Source organism: Fundulus heteroclitus, chromosome 12 (genome assembly GCF_011125445.2).
Source record: "Fundulus heteroclitus isolate FHET01 chromosome 12, MU-UCD_Fhet_4.1, whole genome shotgun sequence".
NCBI classification, from domain to species: domain Eukaryota; kingdom Metazoa; phylum Chordata; class Actinopteri; order Cyprinodontiformes; family Fundulidae; genus Fundulus; species Fundulus heteroclitus.
The window spans coordinates 17753272-17770881 of NC_046372.1; the positions used below are offsets into that span (position 1 = coordinate 17753272).

General features: G+C 38.9%; 1 protein-coding gene across 1 annotated transcript in view; it reads right to left on the reverse strand.

Annotated features, from left to right (window-relative positions):
- Positions 1-15270, reverse strand: part of nos1 (nitric oxide synthase 1 (neuronal)) — a 60853-nt gene extending 45583 nt beyond the window's left edge. The window contains 3 exon segments of the mRNA NM_001309969.1: positions 5990-6092; positions 9928-10677; positions 15105-15270. Of these exon segments, the coding sequence (NP_001296898.1) occupies positions 5990-6092; positions 9928-10625 (801 nt within the window). The 5' untranslated portion in view covers positions 10626-10677; positions 15105-15270.
- Positions 15271-17610: the final 2340 nt, after the last annotated feature.

The following is a 17610-nucleotide window of genomic DNA, read 5'->3' on the forward strand; positions in this document are numbered from 1 at the left end:
CATATCGAGAGAAGCTGAAAAGTGACACGGCCCTCCCACGGCTGGGAAGTGAATGAGAGTCAAACAAATGGACTTCGACGGAAGAGTTGAGGATGAACTTAAGCATTATCCAGAAGCATTTCATCATGCAATCAGCATGGACCCCATCCTTTCTTGTCAAGGGGAAATTGTTGTGCATTGTGCTCGAGATTCTTTCACAGACACACCTATGAAAGCGGAGCCCATTACAGAAAGCATTCGCACGCTTCCGTTTTTCCAGTTCCATTTTATTTTTTACTCCAGGAGAAAAGCAATCAGCACGAAACAGCAAGTCAAGAGTAAGCCAGCGCTCACCTCATTGGGGTTTTTCAAGCTACCGACTGATCAATGAAGGCAATTTAACCCCAAAGTCGACTGTAAACGTTCCTGGAGGAAAGCAGCAAGTGATTGCCAAAGATCAGAGTAATCAATGGCACTCTTTGGCAGCTCTGTCATCATCTCCCACAGCATTGTTAATTACACAGTTCTGAACAACGGGGACACGATCATTATGCTTGCTGGAGAGAATGCCAACAGTGTTCAGTGGCTGAGTCTTTTTTGGGTTTATCAAATTGCAAATAGGAACCTGAAGGTTCGAACAGTAGACGTAAAGACCCTTTTCCATGGTATGTTCAAGGCTCAAAAATCAGCAGGACACACTGAGCAGCTAAGAAGTGACACTGTGGAAAAATTCAATGAGCCATAAAAAAATAAAAACTTTTGGCCAGAATTCCAAAAGTTTTTTGTTTTTTTTAAGACAGGATTTCTTGGCAGCAACAAAAACGTAAGGCAGTTGTTTGACTGCAGGATACCTTTGGCATTTACATTTATGGAAAATGCCACATAGACAAAGTATATTTTACATTAACAGGTTTGAATGTCAGGATAGTCTGAATTGTACACATCAGTACTAATGCACATTTTAAATGTCAAAATACAGTTAAAACAAAACAAAAAATACATCAGGGAAAAGAGAAACCAATCGGATGAGCTAGGGGAGACCGGGGACAGTTGCAACATGTCATTTTGCTCCAATCAGAAATGAGCTAGAGTGATGATACTTATACTGCAAATGCTCAGTTAGATAGACCCCATTGCATAGGGGGAAAAAAACAACAACAAAAACAAGCAGATTTAAGAGGTCCTCTAAGATTTATTGGGAGAAAACTGTTTTTAGGGTATGAAAGTATTTTTTTTTTTTGCCATACTGTTGTCAGTTTTTGTTATCCAGCTCAAACCTATATTGTTTAAACAATTGATAAGGTTACTTTTATCTCATATGGTTAGAACGTGACAACAGTACATTATTCGGCTAGTACATGATGTTTTATCATGCCTTACTGGAAAGGGGGCGGTTGCAACAGCTGTTGCAACCATCCACTTTTATACAAAACAAACCACATAACGGTATTTTTAACACCTTTTCAATATTGTTCTTAAATATAAATAAAAGTTCATCAGGTTAAAGCAGGGACAGAAGGTTTACCACCATGTGTTTTTGTACTGAGGAGAATTTTTTAAATATGTTTAAAAAAAACATACAATAATGAATTATGAATCAATAAAAATTTATAAATTGTCACTGACATCAGTATGCAAGTCTCTTTCTCTCGTATGTAAGGCTTTGTCATCAAGGAAAATATATGTCATCTGATCAAAACACATAACACTGCGATATTGTTACACATCTTTTTTAAATAAAATACATTATTATCATCATTATTATTAATATAATAACAGTGCAATATATTGTATTTGTAACATGTTGCAACCATCCCCAAATAATGTCACAACTGTATCAAAGCCCAGGGTCGGTTGCAACATCTGACTGTGCATTCGGATGCAAATTATGAAAAATTTACTTCCATACATACATTTTAAATGGTTTTGACTATTAGACAGTTGTATGTTTATTGTATAAAAATGTGGTTTGTATTATCCAAACTATCTTTGAGTGACAGAGTCAAATGCAAAAAAAAAAAAAAAGTATTGCAAATGTCCCCAGTCTCCGCTGATGTTAAGGTTTAAATTGTTAATCCAGTTGACATTGAGGGCATCTGAAGTAGGACAGCTTGAAGCTATGGAATATTTTCTCCTTGTTTTGTAGAGACTGTTTATTTTTATTTTGTTTATGCTGGATTGAACTCAAGAAGGAATTGTCTGATTTTCAGAAAAAAGAAGCATTTGTTTCTCTTGGCATTCCAGTTTGATCTTTGAGCACATTTGCCAAGTCCTCCACAACAGGAAAGATAACCAGCTGACGGGCTTTAAATTGTTTGGAACTTATTATGGTCTGGTTGCTCACACTACTTCAGAAGTGGCAAAGGTCTTCTCACACCTCCTCTCCCCTCCCAATCATATTACTGACCTTCATGGAAACATTTTCACCATCACATTGTGTAACGTTCAGCTTTGCTTAAGAGACTAGTGTGAAAACATGGTTAGGGTTCGAACTAGTAAACTCATAATCAGCCACTGCTTAGAAGGAACTTACTCTACAGCAAACTGAACAGCTTACCGGGTCACCAGAGCATCACATCCTGCAATAATGATCAAGAGGGGGAAAAAAACAAGGTAGAATAGATCTGAACACCTCCTCCCCATGTCAATTAGGCAAAAGAAAAATGTAAACTTGATTATGAATTTTAAAATACAGAGCAAGACGTTTAAAGTTAGAATCTAGCCAACCAAGTGATGACACATCTGTCTTCTCCAAAATGCAAGAATTGTGTGACAAGTCATTCCCTTTTAGGTAAAACAGCCTAAAGTCTAAAGTCATGGTCCATCCATTATAAATGTGTCTGTATGTCAACACCTTTGTGGAGCTGCAGGCCAAATGAATAAGTGAAGAGTCTGAACATCAACTGTGGTTAAGAAGAAAAAAAAAAACTCTATTTTTTTCCTTCTTTAAGCCTCAACTCGAAACAGGTCAATTTAACAGGTCTGAAGACCGATGTATAGCTCCTCTGTTTAAAATGATCCGGTCCTCCCTCATGCCACCCATCAGATTTAAATCAAAAGACATCAATGTCAAGAATGAGGGATGGGTGGAAAGGGAGGATCTGCTACACGAGAAATGACAACAGCAGCTAATCTGATGAAGTAAATTGCAAAGTGGGGCATAATTGCCAAAGTCTTTGTAACAAACGTATTTATACAGTAAAAGTTCATCATCCACCCATCAATTAAAACTTCTTGAGGGAAATTGAGACAATGTTCAGGGAGGTTGGGGGGGATAGATTGGAAAATCTTATAGGAGGTGAACAAAACACACAGTTTGAGAAAAAAAAATGGTCATTGTGAAATATTTACATGGTTTTGAGGATTTAAAATAACACCAAGAGGCATGTTTCCATGCTTCTGCAGCTTCTTCAAAGAAAGTGACACCAGAAATCAGGTGAAATTCTACTGAACAATTAGCTGTCATAGTTTTGCAAAGTAATTAAAATATAATGGAGGAGTAACTTGAGCTGGGGAAGGATTAATCTTTTTTCAGGAGGAAAATGAATTGCAGGTCAGCCTGTAATCTTAAATGATGACATACAATCCCTTAAAAATATAATGTGTTTAATAAATATCTCCAGAGTAACATTTCCTATTTATGATCTTGAACAGATTACAAGCAAAACACCATTTTATATAAAATTCAGCTCCTAGGTCAGCTCACTAGTCTAACTGCAGTCAGCCATGAGTCATTCAAATCTCCCCTTCTATCAAGAAAAACTCCCACTTATACTCCCAAAGAATATGCAGCATTCTGTTGTTTGCAGATCTGAGAGGCTGGATTAAGCAAAGAAAGGGTTTCATTTGACTGGAAGGAACGGTTCTGCAGCTGCATGTATTCATTAGGTCCACTGGAAATATTCCACCCCATCCGCTTCCATTGATGAAGGCTCGAGCAGCATCAGAAATGCGCAGATAATGCAGGCTGTGTGCAAATTACGACTACCCTACATCGCTCAGACCCATGAAGAGATGTTTCTGTGTAGAGGTCAGATTCAATGCTGCAACATTTAACCAGGAATGCAATGCTCAGATGGTTTGATTAGCAAATAGTTTACCACTTTGTGAGTATATATATCGGAGCTTTGCACAAACTTCAGTTCATTTTATCAGTATTTTCTTTATACCAGCTTCACACCTCACTTGAAATACATTTTTCCCCACTCCCTTGCAAAAGAGCTTGAGTTCAGTCTAAAATGTTAATGACTTAAGGTTGATTTTTCTATTTTGCTGCATATTATAATTGTTTTATTCCTGGACCATTCTAACTCTTGAATATTTTATCCATTTTATCTCTGGCTGTGTGTTTTGCGCAGTCTTGCTGGAAAGTGACGTTTCACCCTAGTCTGAAGTCTTTCACACAAAGGCCATCTTGCAACCGTTCCCAGTGCATCCTCTTGGATTTATTTTAAACCATGGTGGTATTTCTTTCTTTTTTGGGGGGGTGGGGGAGTGATAACCTCATAGTCTAATTTGCATTTTTCTTCCTACAGGTAATTCCTACATTTGTGACCCAGGGTCACAAATGTAGGAATTACCTAGACAAAAAAGTTATTAAAGTAGTGATTAAGTGTGTTTGGAACTAAAAATGACCTTTACAAAATTATTTATGAATTTTAACATTGCCTGACAGAGGCACACAAAGTGAACGAGGTGAATAAGTGATTGAGGCTGTGTGTGAATCAAAGTCAGTGATTTATTTTAGTGCAACAGTTTCAGAGACAGAGACTACTTTAAAAACTGAGATAGCGCTGAGGGAAGTAGGAACTCCCGTGGAAGCTCTCGTTGCTGCCTCAATACAGTGACTCCAGAACGACTGGTGCTGTCGGTAAAGTCGCCATTAAAAGAAGAGAAGTCGCTTGTTGCTAGTCCCAAATCAAGCCGTTAACTTGATTTGTCATATTGGAGCCCAGCGAGGCTGAGCGCCATCAATTTGAGCCACTGGGTCAAGGCACTGACTCTGCGATGCATAAAGTCGAGGTAGCAGTGGACAGAATAGGTTTTGATTCTGAGTGGCAAAGTGCTGTTAGCCGCATCATTGCTAACATGGGCATTGCTAACATGGGCTAACATTCAAAGCAGTAACAAAACACTAAATACTATTGATCAATGCTCACGATTCCAACTCCTAAGTCTGACATGCCATGTGTGACTGAAAGGCTTTTATTCCTGAAAGCAGGGCTATGACGACAAAGGCATGTACCGTTTGAACCAATCGGCAAAATCCAACAGATAAAGCCCTTAGAGGGCAGCACTAAGACTGTTTCAAGACAAATATAGCAGAACTAAGCAAGTTTACATGAAAATGTCAAAGCTATTGCTCAATAACGTTAAAAAATAGCACCCATAGGCCCAAGTTCATTGGCAAAAAAAAAAAAAAAAAAGTTGATTTTGGGGTGAGTTGGACTTCAATAACCTAACTCCGTTTTATACTCCTCAACTGTTTTAACCTGGACACTTTCTCCCACCTATATTCTCTCATAAACCTGAGCCCTTACCGCTTGACTTTCAGCTTTACAGCAGCACTTATACTGATAAAGGCACACGCATCTATACAACATTCATTCACTAGTGCAGCCAACTTCATTCAAACCTCCCCTCTGTTTTATTTAGGCACATCAGAGCTAAGAGACAGGAATCCAAATGCATGCAACTTTAGATTTTTATCTGTAAAATTTAAAAACCATCTTCCCTTTTCCTAATACTTCAAACTGTTGCATGAAATCACAATAATATGCACTGCCGTTTCCAGTTACATGACAAAATGTAAATTGAAGGGTAACAAACACTTTTGTAAGACACTAAGCAATAGCTTGGTAAAATTCAGCCTTTAAAAAACAGACAAATGGAAATAGACAGAAAAAGTTACTGGGATTTATTGATCAATTCAAGCTAATTGGGACTAACAATTATTTTAATGGGACTTTTCATTTAAACATTTAGAAAGGTGGCAATTGTTTTCGTTTACCTTGTCGATATCGGCATTGTGGTCTGCCACGGCCATGTTTTCCAACATTCGGTCCTTATCGGAGCGCAGCTGGGTGGATGACTCGTTTCCCACACTGAGGTCCCTGGAAGAGAGACAATTTTCTGTCAGATGTGTGCACTCTGATCTTGTGCAAACTCATCTCATTTTAATTTAAAACCCCACAAAAAAAAAGCAAACCCAGGCAATTAAAAGCACACACAGACTGTAAACAATAATCAGTTTTGGTTTGGTGGACAGGAGTGTGCTCTCACTAATATGCTATAAAAAGAAATAAAAATTCTCACACCCTTCACAATGTGCAAAAAGGACAGGTGCACAGATCTGTTAACGCTGCAATTAGATTTAGTTGTATTAAATTGTTTTAGAAACTATGTGGCAAAACTATCTTCAAGCTGACACAGAGAAAATGCAAACTTAAATACAGACTATTTTAAATATATTTAGAAACACTGAACCAACTGAGATGCATAAAAAAATATAAATTAATGCAGTCATTACTCAACAGACTGAATGTACACAATAATGAGATGTAAGCATTTAATTCAAGGTTAAGTAATGGGGTGGGGGGTGAGCTGCTAACACTGAAGAACACAGGACTTGAACAAAACATTTTTTTAAATAAATAATCTCCCTGTTTGAGTTTGGTTCCCTCCAATCGAAAACACCCACTCACATTTCGCCTCCTCCAATCTTTCACACTATCCCCCCCTCCCAATCTCCCCTTGCCATCGCCATGAGCACGTGTCCATGCCAATTGCAAATCCTCATAAGCATCCTTTTCCTCTTTCACACGTCCTGTCACATTCCATCTCGCTATTGCCACAATTTGGGAAAGCATATTCTTTGCAACGCCGGAGTTGGAGTTCAAACGGGCTGAAACAATGGGAGAAGTCGCATGTGTCATTTGCGATTAGCGCTGACTGACGCAGAGCATCATCTGCCTGACGTCGTGCTGTGAAAATATACCTCCTCCTCTGCTGAAAACAAGCAACGTTCATTGTTTCGGGCTGTTCTCTCCCTGACAATAGGTCTTTAAAAACTGATTTAAGAGATGCAACTGTGGAAAAATTCGCCAGAAAAACATTAACATTTCTAGTAAAAATTAAAAAAAATAATAATTTCCCCCACTGTTCAGCAAAAGTTTGGAGATTTTTCTCAGGCCTAAACCCCCTGAAGGTGACAACTTCAAAACATGCACTTTGGTACTTTTTATTTGGTTGTGCTTAAAATGCTCACTTTAGCAAACCTTGTTCCACTTTTAGCACATCATGTGTGAAAGAGGACATTTGGCTTGAATGCACGTTCTTTTTTTTTTGCTGTGCATATATAAAAACATCTTTTTTTTTTTTTTTTTTTTTTTTTTTTTAAATGGTATTTGTAATCACTGGGGGGGAGGGGGGTACAAAAGGAATACTTTTAAATCTTTGTGCAAGTCTGATTATCCAAGCTTTGGAACAGCAGAAATTGGGAATTGACTATAACCAATTTAAAGTACGTGTCAACTTTTTGCTAATTGAGACCCAATGGAAGTTGCTAATGTTTTAAATGTACACTTCTCAAAGTTTTCAGTAATTTCCCAGAGCTGTTAAATTCAGCAACATTAACCCAGTTGTATTTGAATATGTGCATCATACATATCCAAAAAGGGAACTGGGTCACAGATGTCCAACAATGCATTCAACTCATAACAAAGGGGATGGATATTTGCGTCACACAAATTAGACCGCCTAAAGGTTTAACGATAGTTTTGGGGGGAAAAAAAACATTTGTGTTCCACAAAAATAGTAAAGTTTTCTTTAATAAAAACTGTACTTTTGGTGATCTGCAACCAGCACATCTGAAACAATGTAAACAAAGTAAAATTTGCGGGTGTGTTTCTCTGGAAAAAAGATTCCTTTTAAATAAACATTTGTTTAGCAGCAACTGTAAATGGCCTATTAGATTTCACCTTTGGTAGTTTGAGCAATTGCAAGTTGGATCCTCTCACCCAGTTTTCTTTGGTTGCTAAAGTGCTGCCAGACAAAAAGGTAAAAGTGGTGAAGGTTTCTTTGTTTATTTAACCAAATGTCAACCACCCCAATGAAACGGTGTGTGCAGTTCATTTTGTCCCTTAGCCATTTTGTACTTTTGCAGTTTCAGTCAACAAAGAATTTATGATCTCCTCAATGTTTACGATTAGAAAATTCAGCTTTGAGACCCCACAAAAGCATGCATCCTAGCAGCAGGTCACTTAAAGTTTGATCAGGAGTCAGGGACAATTTATCCCAATTCATAGGGGTCAACAGAAGGTTAGCTAGCCAAAATGGACAACAGATACACAATTCAAGATAAAGTCTAAGGGGGGAAATAAATGAAGATTTGTAAATATCAGATGTGGTATAAAAAGATTGTGCAGAATGCTCGACTTTCACCCTGTTGGTTTGGACGTCTATGGAGTCAGAACTTTAACAATCTGTTTATGGCCCAAATAGGAGTCATACATTTATACATACATTTACAGTTTATGTAATGGTAACGGGCATTGCAGACTCAGCTCAAATGCCATCTAATACTGAACCAAGAGAATCCTTTAATTGCATTAATTTACAAATGTTTAGGCTTTCATTTGAACGTTTCATAGTTTTTACTCTTAATATTGCACATTGCACCTCAAATTTATGTTTTTTTTTTCCTTTAAATGTTTAAGTGGTAGAAAAATGCTATAGTTTCAGCTTCATGCCTCAAACCTTCTGGAGTCACTCTAACCCAACTCCCTTTATCGCATCAATTTGATCTAAATAAAATTAAAACCACTAAATAGTTTTTAACTGTTTTGGTATCGTCCTGGAGATTACTTAGATTTAGAATCACAAATGAAGACCTCCTTTAACCACATCGTCTCACACCTGAACTTTGTGTGGTTTTTAGTAGGCCAGGTTTTAGTTTCAGTGTCATTTAAATCAAATTCCTGAGAACTCATCGGAAAGTATTTGAACATAGCTCCTGTGTTTGTGTGCTCCTGTACATCTGTCCATAGACATCAATGAATCACTCAAAGTATATTTATGATGGCCAAAAGGGTTTGTATCGGTTGCCTAAGAATGAGATATTGATCCAAAATAGTCTGCATTCTCAATCCGATTTCAAACGGTCGTGGGAGCAGATAACCGAGATGCCAATACCAGAACACTGTGCAGACCATTTAGGCAAAGTCAAAAATTGATTGTTTTTTTTTTTCCTCTCTGAAGGCCGTGGTGAAATGGGTACTTAAACAGAGTACTTCAAGTATGCTACAGTTAAGTGCAACATTTATGAAGCTTTGGGGGAAAAAAATATTCCTGACTTAAGTTTTCATCACAAGACAATTCAGCTCCTCAGCTGTGAACTTTAAATCTGTAACAAGGTGATAAAAAAAAAAAAACAAATACGTTTACTAATGCAGAATACTAACACATCATGCAAAAAAAATTGGCAAAACTGCCATTCTGGCACACATTTCAAATTTGTCTGACTTTGCCACGAGCTCAAACTGATGTAAGACATTTAACTGTTGTTGGCTTAGTGAATTAGGAAATGCAGCTGACAAATATATTGCAAATACTGTCACTTTAAGTGAGGTTTACTGGAGGCCAGCATGCAGACATGAATTATGTACACCACTGTACTCTGAGTCATAGTACTGACAGCCTGGATGTAACGGCTAATGCAACACAGATGTGCCAGGCTGTTCAGAGACTGCATGGTGACAGAGTGAACAGGAATTCTTTCAGTAACCAGACCAGGTGCAAGCTCTTGTATAAGCCAATAACATTTCCCCTCAAGGGTCTCAATTCTAATTCTATCTGGGCTCCAACTACAGCCATCAGCTTGGAGGGGAATACAGGGAGCAAGACAGTTAAACTAAGCGATCGATAAGGCTTCATCACGTTAGGAATTACCATGCCACTTGAATCTCTGCATCTCTTCTCGCAGCATTCCGCTGGCCTTCTCCGTTAATCTCCTTTTTGCTGTTTCTGATTAGGTGCAACACCGGTTCAATCTCCTTAAGCAGGTCGTTGTTCTCTTCCAGCCCATTGCACAGGAGAGCTCCGCGGCCCCCATCCTGGCCCTGCACGCCTCCCCTCTGCAAGAGAGTCTGGGTGATGGAAGGGGAGGACAGGTTCTCAATGGCCCTTAGCTGGGGATCCTTGTTGAGCTGCTGCCCGGGGCTGTATGCACTCAGAGGGGACCACTGATCGAAGGACTTTGAGGGCGGGAAGGCAGGTCGAGTGACCCTCACCGTGCGCTGGCGGCCGTCTCTGGTCAGGGTGGTCTCCAGGTGGGTTGTGAAGCCCTCTGGCCCACGGAGGATGAGCACGGCATGGCTCTCGGGCGACACATTTTTCAAAGTCTCCAACGCTCGCTCATAGGAAAGGTCCACCAGGGGCTTGTTGTTGACTGCCAGCACAATGTCGCCCACCTGCACCAGGCCACACTCTTCTGCCGCGCCACCGCGAATCAAGTCTGACACAATGACAGGCGGCTTGGACACCCTCTGCTTCACCAGGAAGCCCAAACCACCAACCTTCCTCTTGAAGAGGCGCACTGAGATGATGTTGGGCTGCAGCTGGCAGACGGTGGGCTCCGACTCCTGCATTGTGCTCGTCTGTGAAGTGTGCTCACTTGTGCGTTTGTCCCCAGGAATATTTCTAAAAAGAGGAAACATTCTTTTAGTTAAACTGATAACTCAAATGGGTTAAAAAGGCATTCAAAGCAACCAGCCAGACCTTTCTGTAAAATAACACTTTAGACAGTTTCTAGTAACAGAACAGAAAACAACTAATGATCAGCTTTTTTTTATTATTTTGCTCAACTAATTTGCCGTTACTCTTTACCCTGACACAACCCTCCCAAACACTAGAAATCTACATCCACGTACCTGATGGCATCGCAAATCAAGAGGAAATTGATTAGTCATATTCTTCCCATTTGTTTCCTCTTTATGAACAGATTTTAATTAAAAATTCCTCATTTGGAGACACGTATACATTCTCTATGGCTTCAGCTAAATATCTGAGATATGTGAATGGAGCATGGATTTCTAAAAGTGGTTTATAAAAATGACCAGGACACAGGGTGTGTCCGATTTCATCATCAGAGAACATTCTCAACTCAGTTTTTGTGTTTTATTAAGATGACGTTCAAGTCCCAACAATGTATCCACTACTACTACTACTACTACTACTACTACTACTACTACTCCACACTTGCAACAAAAAGCTTTAGAATGTGTTAAACAATAAAATAATTGTCCAGTGTTTAGTCCATAAACTGACATGGATAAACTCTTTTCAATCCCTTAAGGTCCTCAACCCAGTTTATTTTATTCTGTAAAATAATATGGTTGAATTCCATCCTTTATCACTCAGCTGTGTTTTTAAGAAAAAAACAATAATATAGAACAGGATACTATCTTTTAGAGTTTTTTTGGGGGGGAACAGTCTACTGACCAGATTATGCCTCAGCAAACTGAAGGAACTGCAACAGACGCATGCATCAAATCATTTGAAAAGCAAATGTTTAGAACATATTACTGTAAAAATATTGCTGGGGATTTGCATGTAAAGATCTCCATTATATTCGATTCCTTGTGGCAATTATACTAGGGAGCATTTGTAATTGGGGTACAAACATGACCTTTTCATGGGGGTTGAAGAGTCTTCACGGAATAGGCAACTTATTAGTTAAGTGGCAGAACATAAAAATCACTTAAGGAGACCAGCAATAAAGATGTGGGATTGTTACATTTTTACAGAATTGCTGTTGTATTGCAATGGTTGTCTCCATATTTTAAAAAAAAGGAGAAATAAAATTGACATAGCAAACATAACAATCCTTTTTATCATTTTTGCCAACAACATTTCTGGTCAGTTAAGTTAAACAGCAGATATCTACTTCAAGTTACCTTGTATGAGGGCTGCTATAAAAAGTAAAAACTTGGCTAATCTTTCAAATTCCTAAATATGCCCAAGTTGTCTGACCTTCCCATAGCTCTCCAGTCTACCAGCAAGTTTCTCTAGTATGTTCCAAACTAAAATCTCAAGGGTGATTGATTGAACCCTTTCAAAACGGTGGTAAAGCTTGCATCTGCTGTGCATGTATCCAAATTACTCTTAGAGCTTACTGTCAATGTGTAAGACATTTTTTTTCTTTGAAGCGAGGACAATATGAAACCCACATAGAAACTAGGTTTTTTTTCCCTTTTGTAAGGAAAAAAAACTGATGCTGGTATTGGATAATGTTTTAATACATCATCCAATACCAGCATCAATAATCTAAAATCTATATAAAAAAGGTTTTACAAGAGAGATTTACTGGGGCATAGATGTGTCTACGGCACATGCCTCAGAAAACCTTCCTGATTATGCGTTAGCAAAACATTACAACTATTAAAACAACATGACCAATGATCTACTTAAATAGATTACACGTTTGCCAATTAACTGGACAACATCATAAAGAAAAGACTATCTAATTAAGCACACCACTGTTTGTGCTGATAAGACTGAGCTGTGAATACAGCTATATTGACAACTTTGAAGTCACACATTCAAAAGTCACTTCTAAATGGATTTTTTTTTCATTAAAAAAAAACAGTTGTACTGAAAAATACTTTGAGACATACTTTGAGACAGGGATTTGAATACAATGGGAAAGCAGTTACCCCACAACAAAGACATACTAGGGTAAAAGAGTTAAAAAATATTTAGATATACTTGTGGCTTCCCAGTTAAAATGTACTTGTAATTTTTTCTTTGGAAAATTTGTTCTGAATTTCTACAGTTGACTTCAGTGTAAAATAATAATTCTCAATCTTTGTTTATCCTAGTACATTTTCCATCCGATGAGTGGACTTTTATATTTAAACCAAATCTTTGGGAACTTTGTTGTCTTATCGTGAAGTTTTCTTGAAATCAGATCAGATATTGTATTAGATGACAGAAGATGCATTCTTCTGTCATCCAAAAAGACCACTAGTGACTCCAAGACTAACTTTTATTTGCAATTAGTCTTTTTCATACATTTGGGTCACATTAAAATCAAGAGCAAAACAGTAAACGTTTCCATTAAACCAACAAGAAATGTTTTAATTTTTTTTTTAAATGCAACAGTCAATATGACCCCAGTGTGACGGTCTACCAATGACCCTGACTCAAGTAAAGCGTGGCTGAATCTAGTGGAAGGGATTTATCTTTTTGCAACGACTTGAACTAGATTAAAAGACCGTACCCAGTCTGCTCTGCCCACAAACGAAAAGGCAGTTTGAAGGAGTTGCGGCTTTTTCCCTTAGAAGAAAATAAATAAATAACATAGACCTCTCTGCATCTCGTCGCGTGGGTGGCGTCGCAAGAAATGCGTGCCGCGTGTCGGTGAAACAGAAGAGCCGCGGCTCTGCGCGCGCAGTCGGTACATGGAGGGCAGGCAGTGTGCGCGCAGCGGGAATAATTCAGCACCAAGGTCAGCGCTCAGCATTCCCAGCAGTTTGTGCGCTTCTTCTCACCCTGCAGCTTAGTTGTTAAATCACGCACACTCAAAACTGGGTTCTGACGTCTTTCCCCACAAGTTTGTCATACTAAGCAAACTTCTGTAGACACCAGTACATTCAGAGAGTGGTGGCCTCAGTTCATGAATTCAGGTGAGGGGGAGATAGTGCCGCTGGTTTATGATGCAAACTGTGAACTCTGGCAGGAATAACTTAATCTGGTGGTCCTTTAATTTACCGTATTCGCAGTTGCACCCCACTGAGATCAGACATAACCAGAGACGGAAGAGGTAATGGAAGGGGAATGTGCTCTGAATATTGGGATTTGGATCTATTCTGGGAATGCTGCGGTGTCTGGTATGACTATACACCAAGGGATAAAAAATAAAATAATAAAAAATATTACCAAAAGCATACAAATATTAATGACCACATACCTTCTGGGAACTGACATGGATGACTCGAGGGAAAAATACAAATATGGACTCACAAATTAGATATTTGCTACACCAACATGAGTACAGACCACAAGCAAAGAGTGGTTTATGTTAATTCTTGATTCGTTTCATAGCAACTGGAAATTATTTCATTTCTTTCCAAACCCAGGGAACTGCGTTCATAGATTAAGAATTCACGGAGCAGATAACAGCTTTGTTTGCCAATATAAAAAAAATAAAATAAAAAAAAATAAAAAAACATATACACACACACACACACACACACAACACACTCACACACAAACACCACCGGGCAACTTCTTTGTTGCCTTCTGGAGTTAAAAGGTCGACCTCTCTGCTTTTCCCCTGGACTGAATTTTATCCTTAGATGTATGTAAATACGCTTTCAGCATTTTAATGTTATGGTTGCATGTTGCACAGTATGTGAACAAAAAGGGATTTAGCTCAAGAACTTAAAAAAATAAATATAATTCATGGGAAAACAAAGGCCGTGCTGCATAATTTCTGCCATATGTCTTGGTTAACTGGGGCGGTTCATAAAGAGGAATTATTTGGGGTTCATGTTATTGTCACAACAAACAATACAAACTTTCAACTGAGTATTTTCGGCTACAGAAATGGACAAATCAGACGTCTCACGTGTAAAAACAGCCTGAAATATTCGCAAGTCAAAAGGAAAAAAAAAAGAGAGAGAAAAAAACAGCATGTTACCAAGAGCAACAATAACGCGTCGGCATAAAAATAATTACCACATATTACATGTTTACAATTCTTGATCTTTTCCCCCTCAAATAAGGGGTAAATCTTAAATTTAAAATACATTCCGTTTGATTTTTACTGTCGTCTTGTCTTGCGTAAGTGCACAGGAGAAGAAACAAGCAGGATTTTCCCACCAACCACAAATCTAGTGTCATTTTCACCAGCAACAAGTTATGATGACACTTTTGCAGAATTTCAAAACGCATATACACAAATCAGACCAGACTGTAAAGATTACTTTAAATCATTCCTCGCAATAAACATCGTCATATGACAGTGGAATGCGCAGCTCAGATTAACGCGGACACTTGAGAAAGAAGAAAAAACAACAACAACAACTAAAGCGCACCGAGATATGCCAGCAGCAGGAACTTACCACCCGAGAACAAGGTCGCTGTGTCTCAACGACCTGCTGCAGTGAAGTTGGGATAAAACTCCTGCGCTCTGCTTCAGTGGCGGCTGCACAGTTCTCGCTCTCTGAACCAAAGCGTCTCCAAGTCAATGCGACGCGCTCTGCCTCTCTAGAGACGAGGCATGCTTGTGGCTCTCTGCTCGCAGGGGCGCGTTTTAAATACCAAGCGACGGGAGCCTCCGTGACGAGGCAGGGAGGGAGCGGTGCGCGCGCATTGAAATCTACTGCAGGTGGGTTTAGGTAGCTGTCGTCATCACTCAGCATGCAACGGTCGTCTCAAGTCACATTCCACCCCTTATTGGTTTCATTGGCCCTCCACAGAAAGCAGAAAGAAAGAAAAAACATGGTGGCTCCTTGGTTAAACATGCGCTAAAAAGTTATAAATACCCACGTTGCATGACAAACGGATGGCATACAGACTAGTACATACATATTCAATTCAATTCAATTTTATTTATATAGCGCCAAATCATGAAACATGTCATCTCAAGGCACTTTACAAAGTCAAGTTCAATCATATTATACAGATTGGGTCAGATTATACAGATTGGTCAAAAATTTCCTATATAAGGAAACCAGTTGATTGCATCAAAGTCCCGACAAGCAGCATTCACTCCTGGGGAACCGTAGAGCCACAGGAAGAGTCATCTGCATTGTACATGGCTTTGCTGCAATCCCTCATACTGAGCAAGCATGAAGCGACAGTGGGAAGAAAAACCACCCATTAACGGGAAAAAAAACCTCCGGCAGAACCGGGCTCAGTATGAACGGTCATCTGCCTCGACCGACTGGGGTTACAGAAGACAGAACAGAGACACAACAAGAGAAACAAAAAAGCACAGAAGCACACATTGATCTAGTAATCTGTTCTACATTAGATGGTAGTAGCAGGTGAGCCGTCTTCTCTGGATGATGTCACAGTTAACAGAACGCCAGACCAGGTGTACCTACTATGAAGAGAAAAGAGAGAGAACAGAAAGTTAAAGCAGAAATGACAACACATAATGCATAATTGAAGAACAGTAGAACTCAATATAGTGAGAAAATTAGATCCTGATATACTCCAGTAACCTAAGCCTATAGCAGTAAAACTATAAAGGTAGCTGAGAGTAACATGAGTCACTAGTTATAATTTTTGTCAAAAAGAAAAGTTTTAAGCCTAGTCTTAAAAGTAGACAGGGTGTCTGCCTCACGGACCAAAACTGGGAGTTGGTTCCACAGGAGAGGAGCCTGATAGCTAAAGGATCTGCCTCCCATTCTACTTTTAGAGACTCTAGGAACCACCAGCAGACCTGCAGTCTGAGAGCGAAGTGCTCTGTTAGGAACATACGGGGTAATCAGAGCTCTGATATATGATGGAGCTTGATTATTAAGGGCTTTATACGTTAGAAGAAGAATTTTAAATTCTATTCTTGATTTAACAGGAAGCCAATGAAGGGAAGCTAAAATTGGAGAAATATGATCCCTCTTGTTGATTTTCATCAGAACTCTTGCTGCAGCATTTTGGATCAGCTGAAGGCTTTGAACTGCATTTTGTGGACTTCCTGATAGTAAAGAATTACAATAGTCCAGCCTTGAAGTAACAAATGCATGGACCAGTTTTTCAGCATCACTCCTGGACAGAATGTTTCTAATTTTGGCGATATTCCGGAGGTGAAAAAAGGAAACTCTGGAAACCTGTTTAATATGGGATTTAAATGACATGTCTTGGTCAAAAATAACACCAAGATTTTTTACTTTATTACCAGAGGCCAGGTTAATGCCACCCAGATTAAGTGATTGGTTAAGAAGTTTATTTTTTGAGGACTCTGGCCCAAAGATTAAAACTTCAGTCTTGTCAGAATTTAGATGCAGGAAATTTAAAGTCATCCAGCTTTTGATGTCATCAAGACATGACTGCAGTCGAAGTAACTGATTGGATTCATCAGGATTTATGGATAAATATAGCTGAGTATCATCAGCATAACAGTGGAAATTAATCCCATGCTGTCTGATAATTTTGCCTATCGGAAGCATATATATAGTAAAGAGAATTGGTCCAAGGACTGAACCCTGTGGTACTCCACAGGTGACCCTAGAGTTTGAGGAAGATTTATTATTAACATGAACAAATTGGAATCTGTCTGACAGATAAGATTTAAACCAGCCTAATGCTTTCCCCTTAATCCCTACAGTATGTTCAAGTCTTTGTAGGAGAATATTGTGATCAACTGTATCAAACGCAGCACTGAGATCTAACAGGACAAGTATAGACACAAGTCCATTATCTGAGGCCATGAGAATATCATTAGTGACCTTCACCAGAGCTGTTTCAGTGCTATGATGAGCTCTGAAGCCTGACTGAAACTCCTCAAGTATAATTTCATTTAAAACAATTGTAACCTGGATTCAACTAAAGTGACAGTATTTTATTGATACCTGAATGTGGCACTTATGTCCAAGTTTCAACAATGAAAGGCAGTGTGGACCC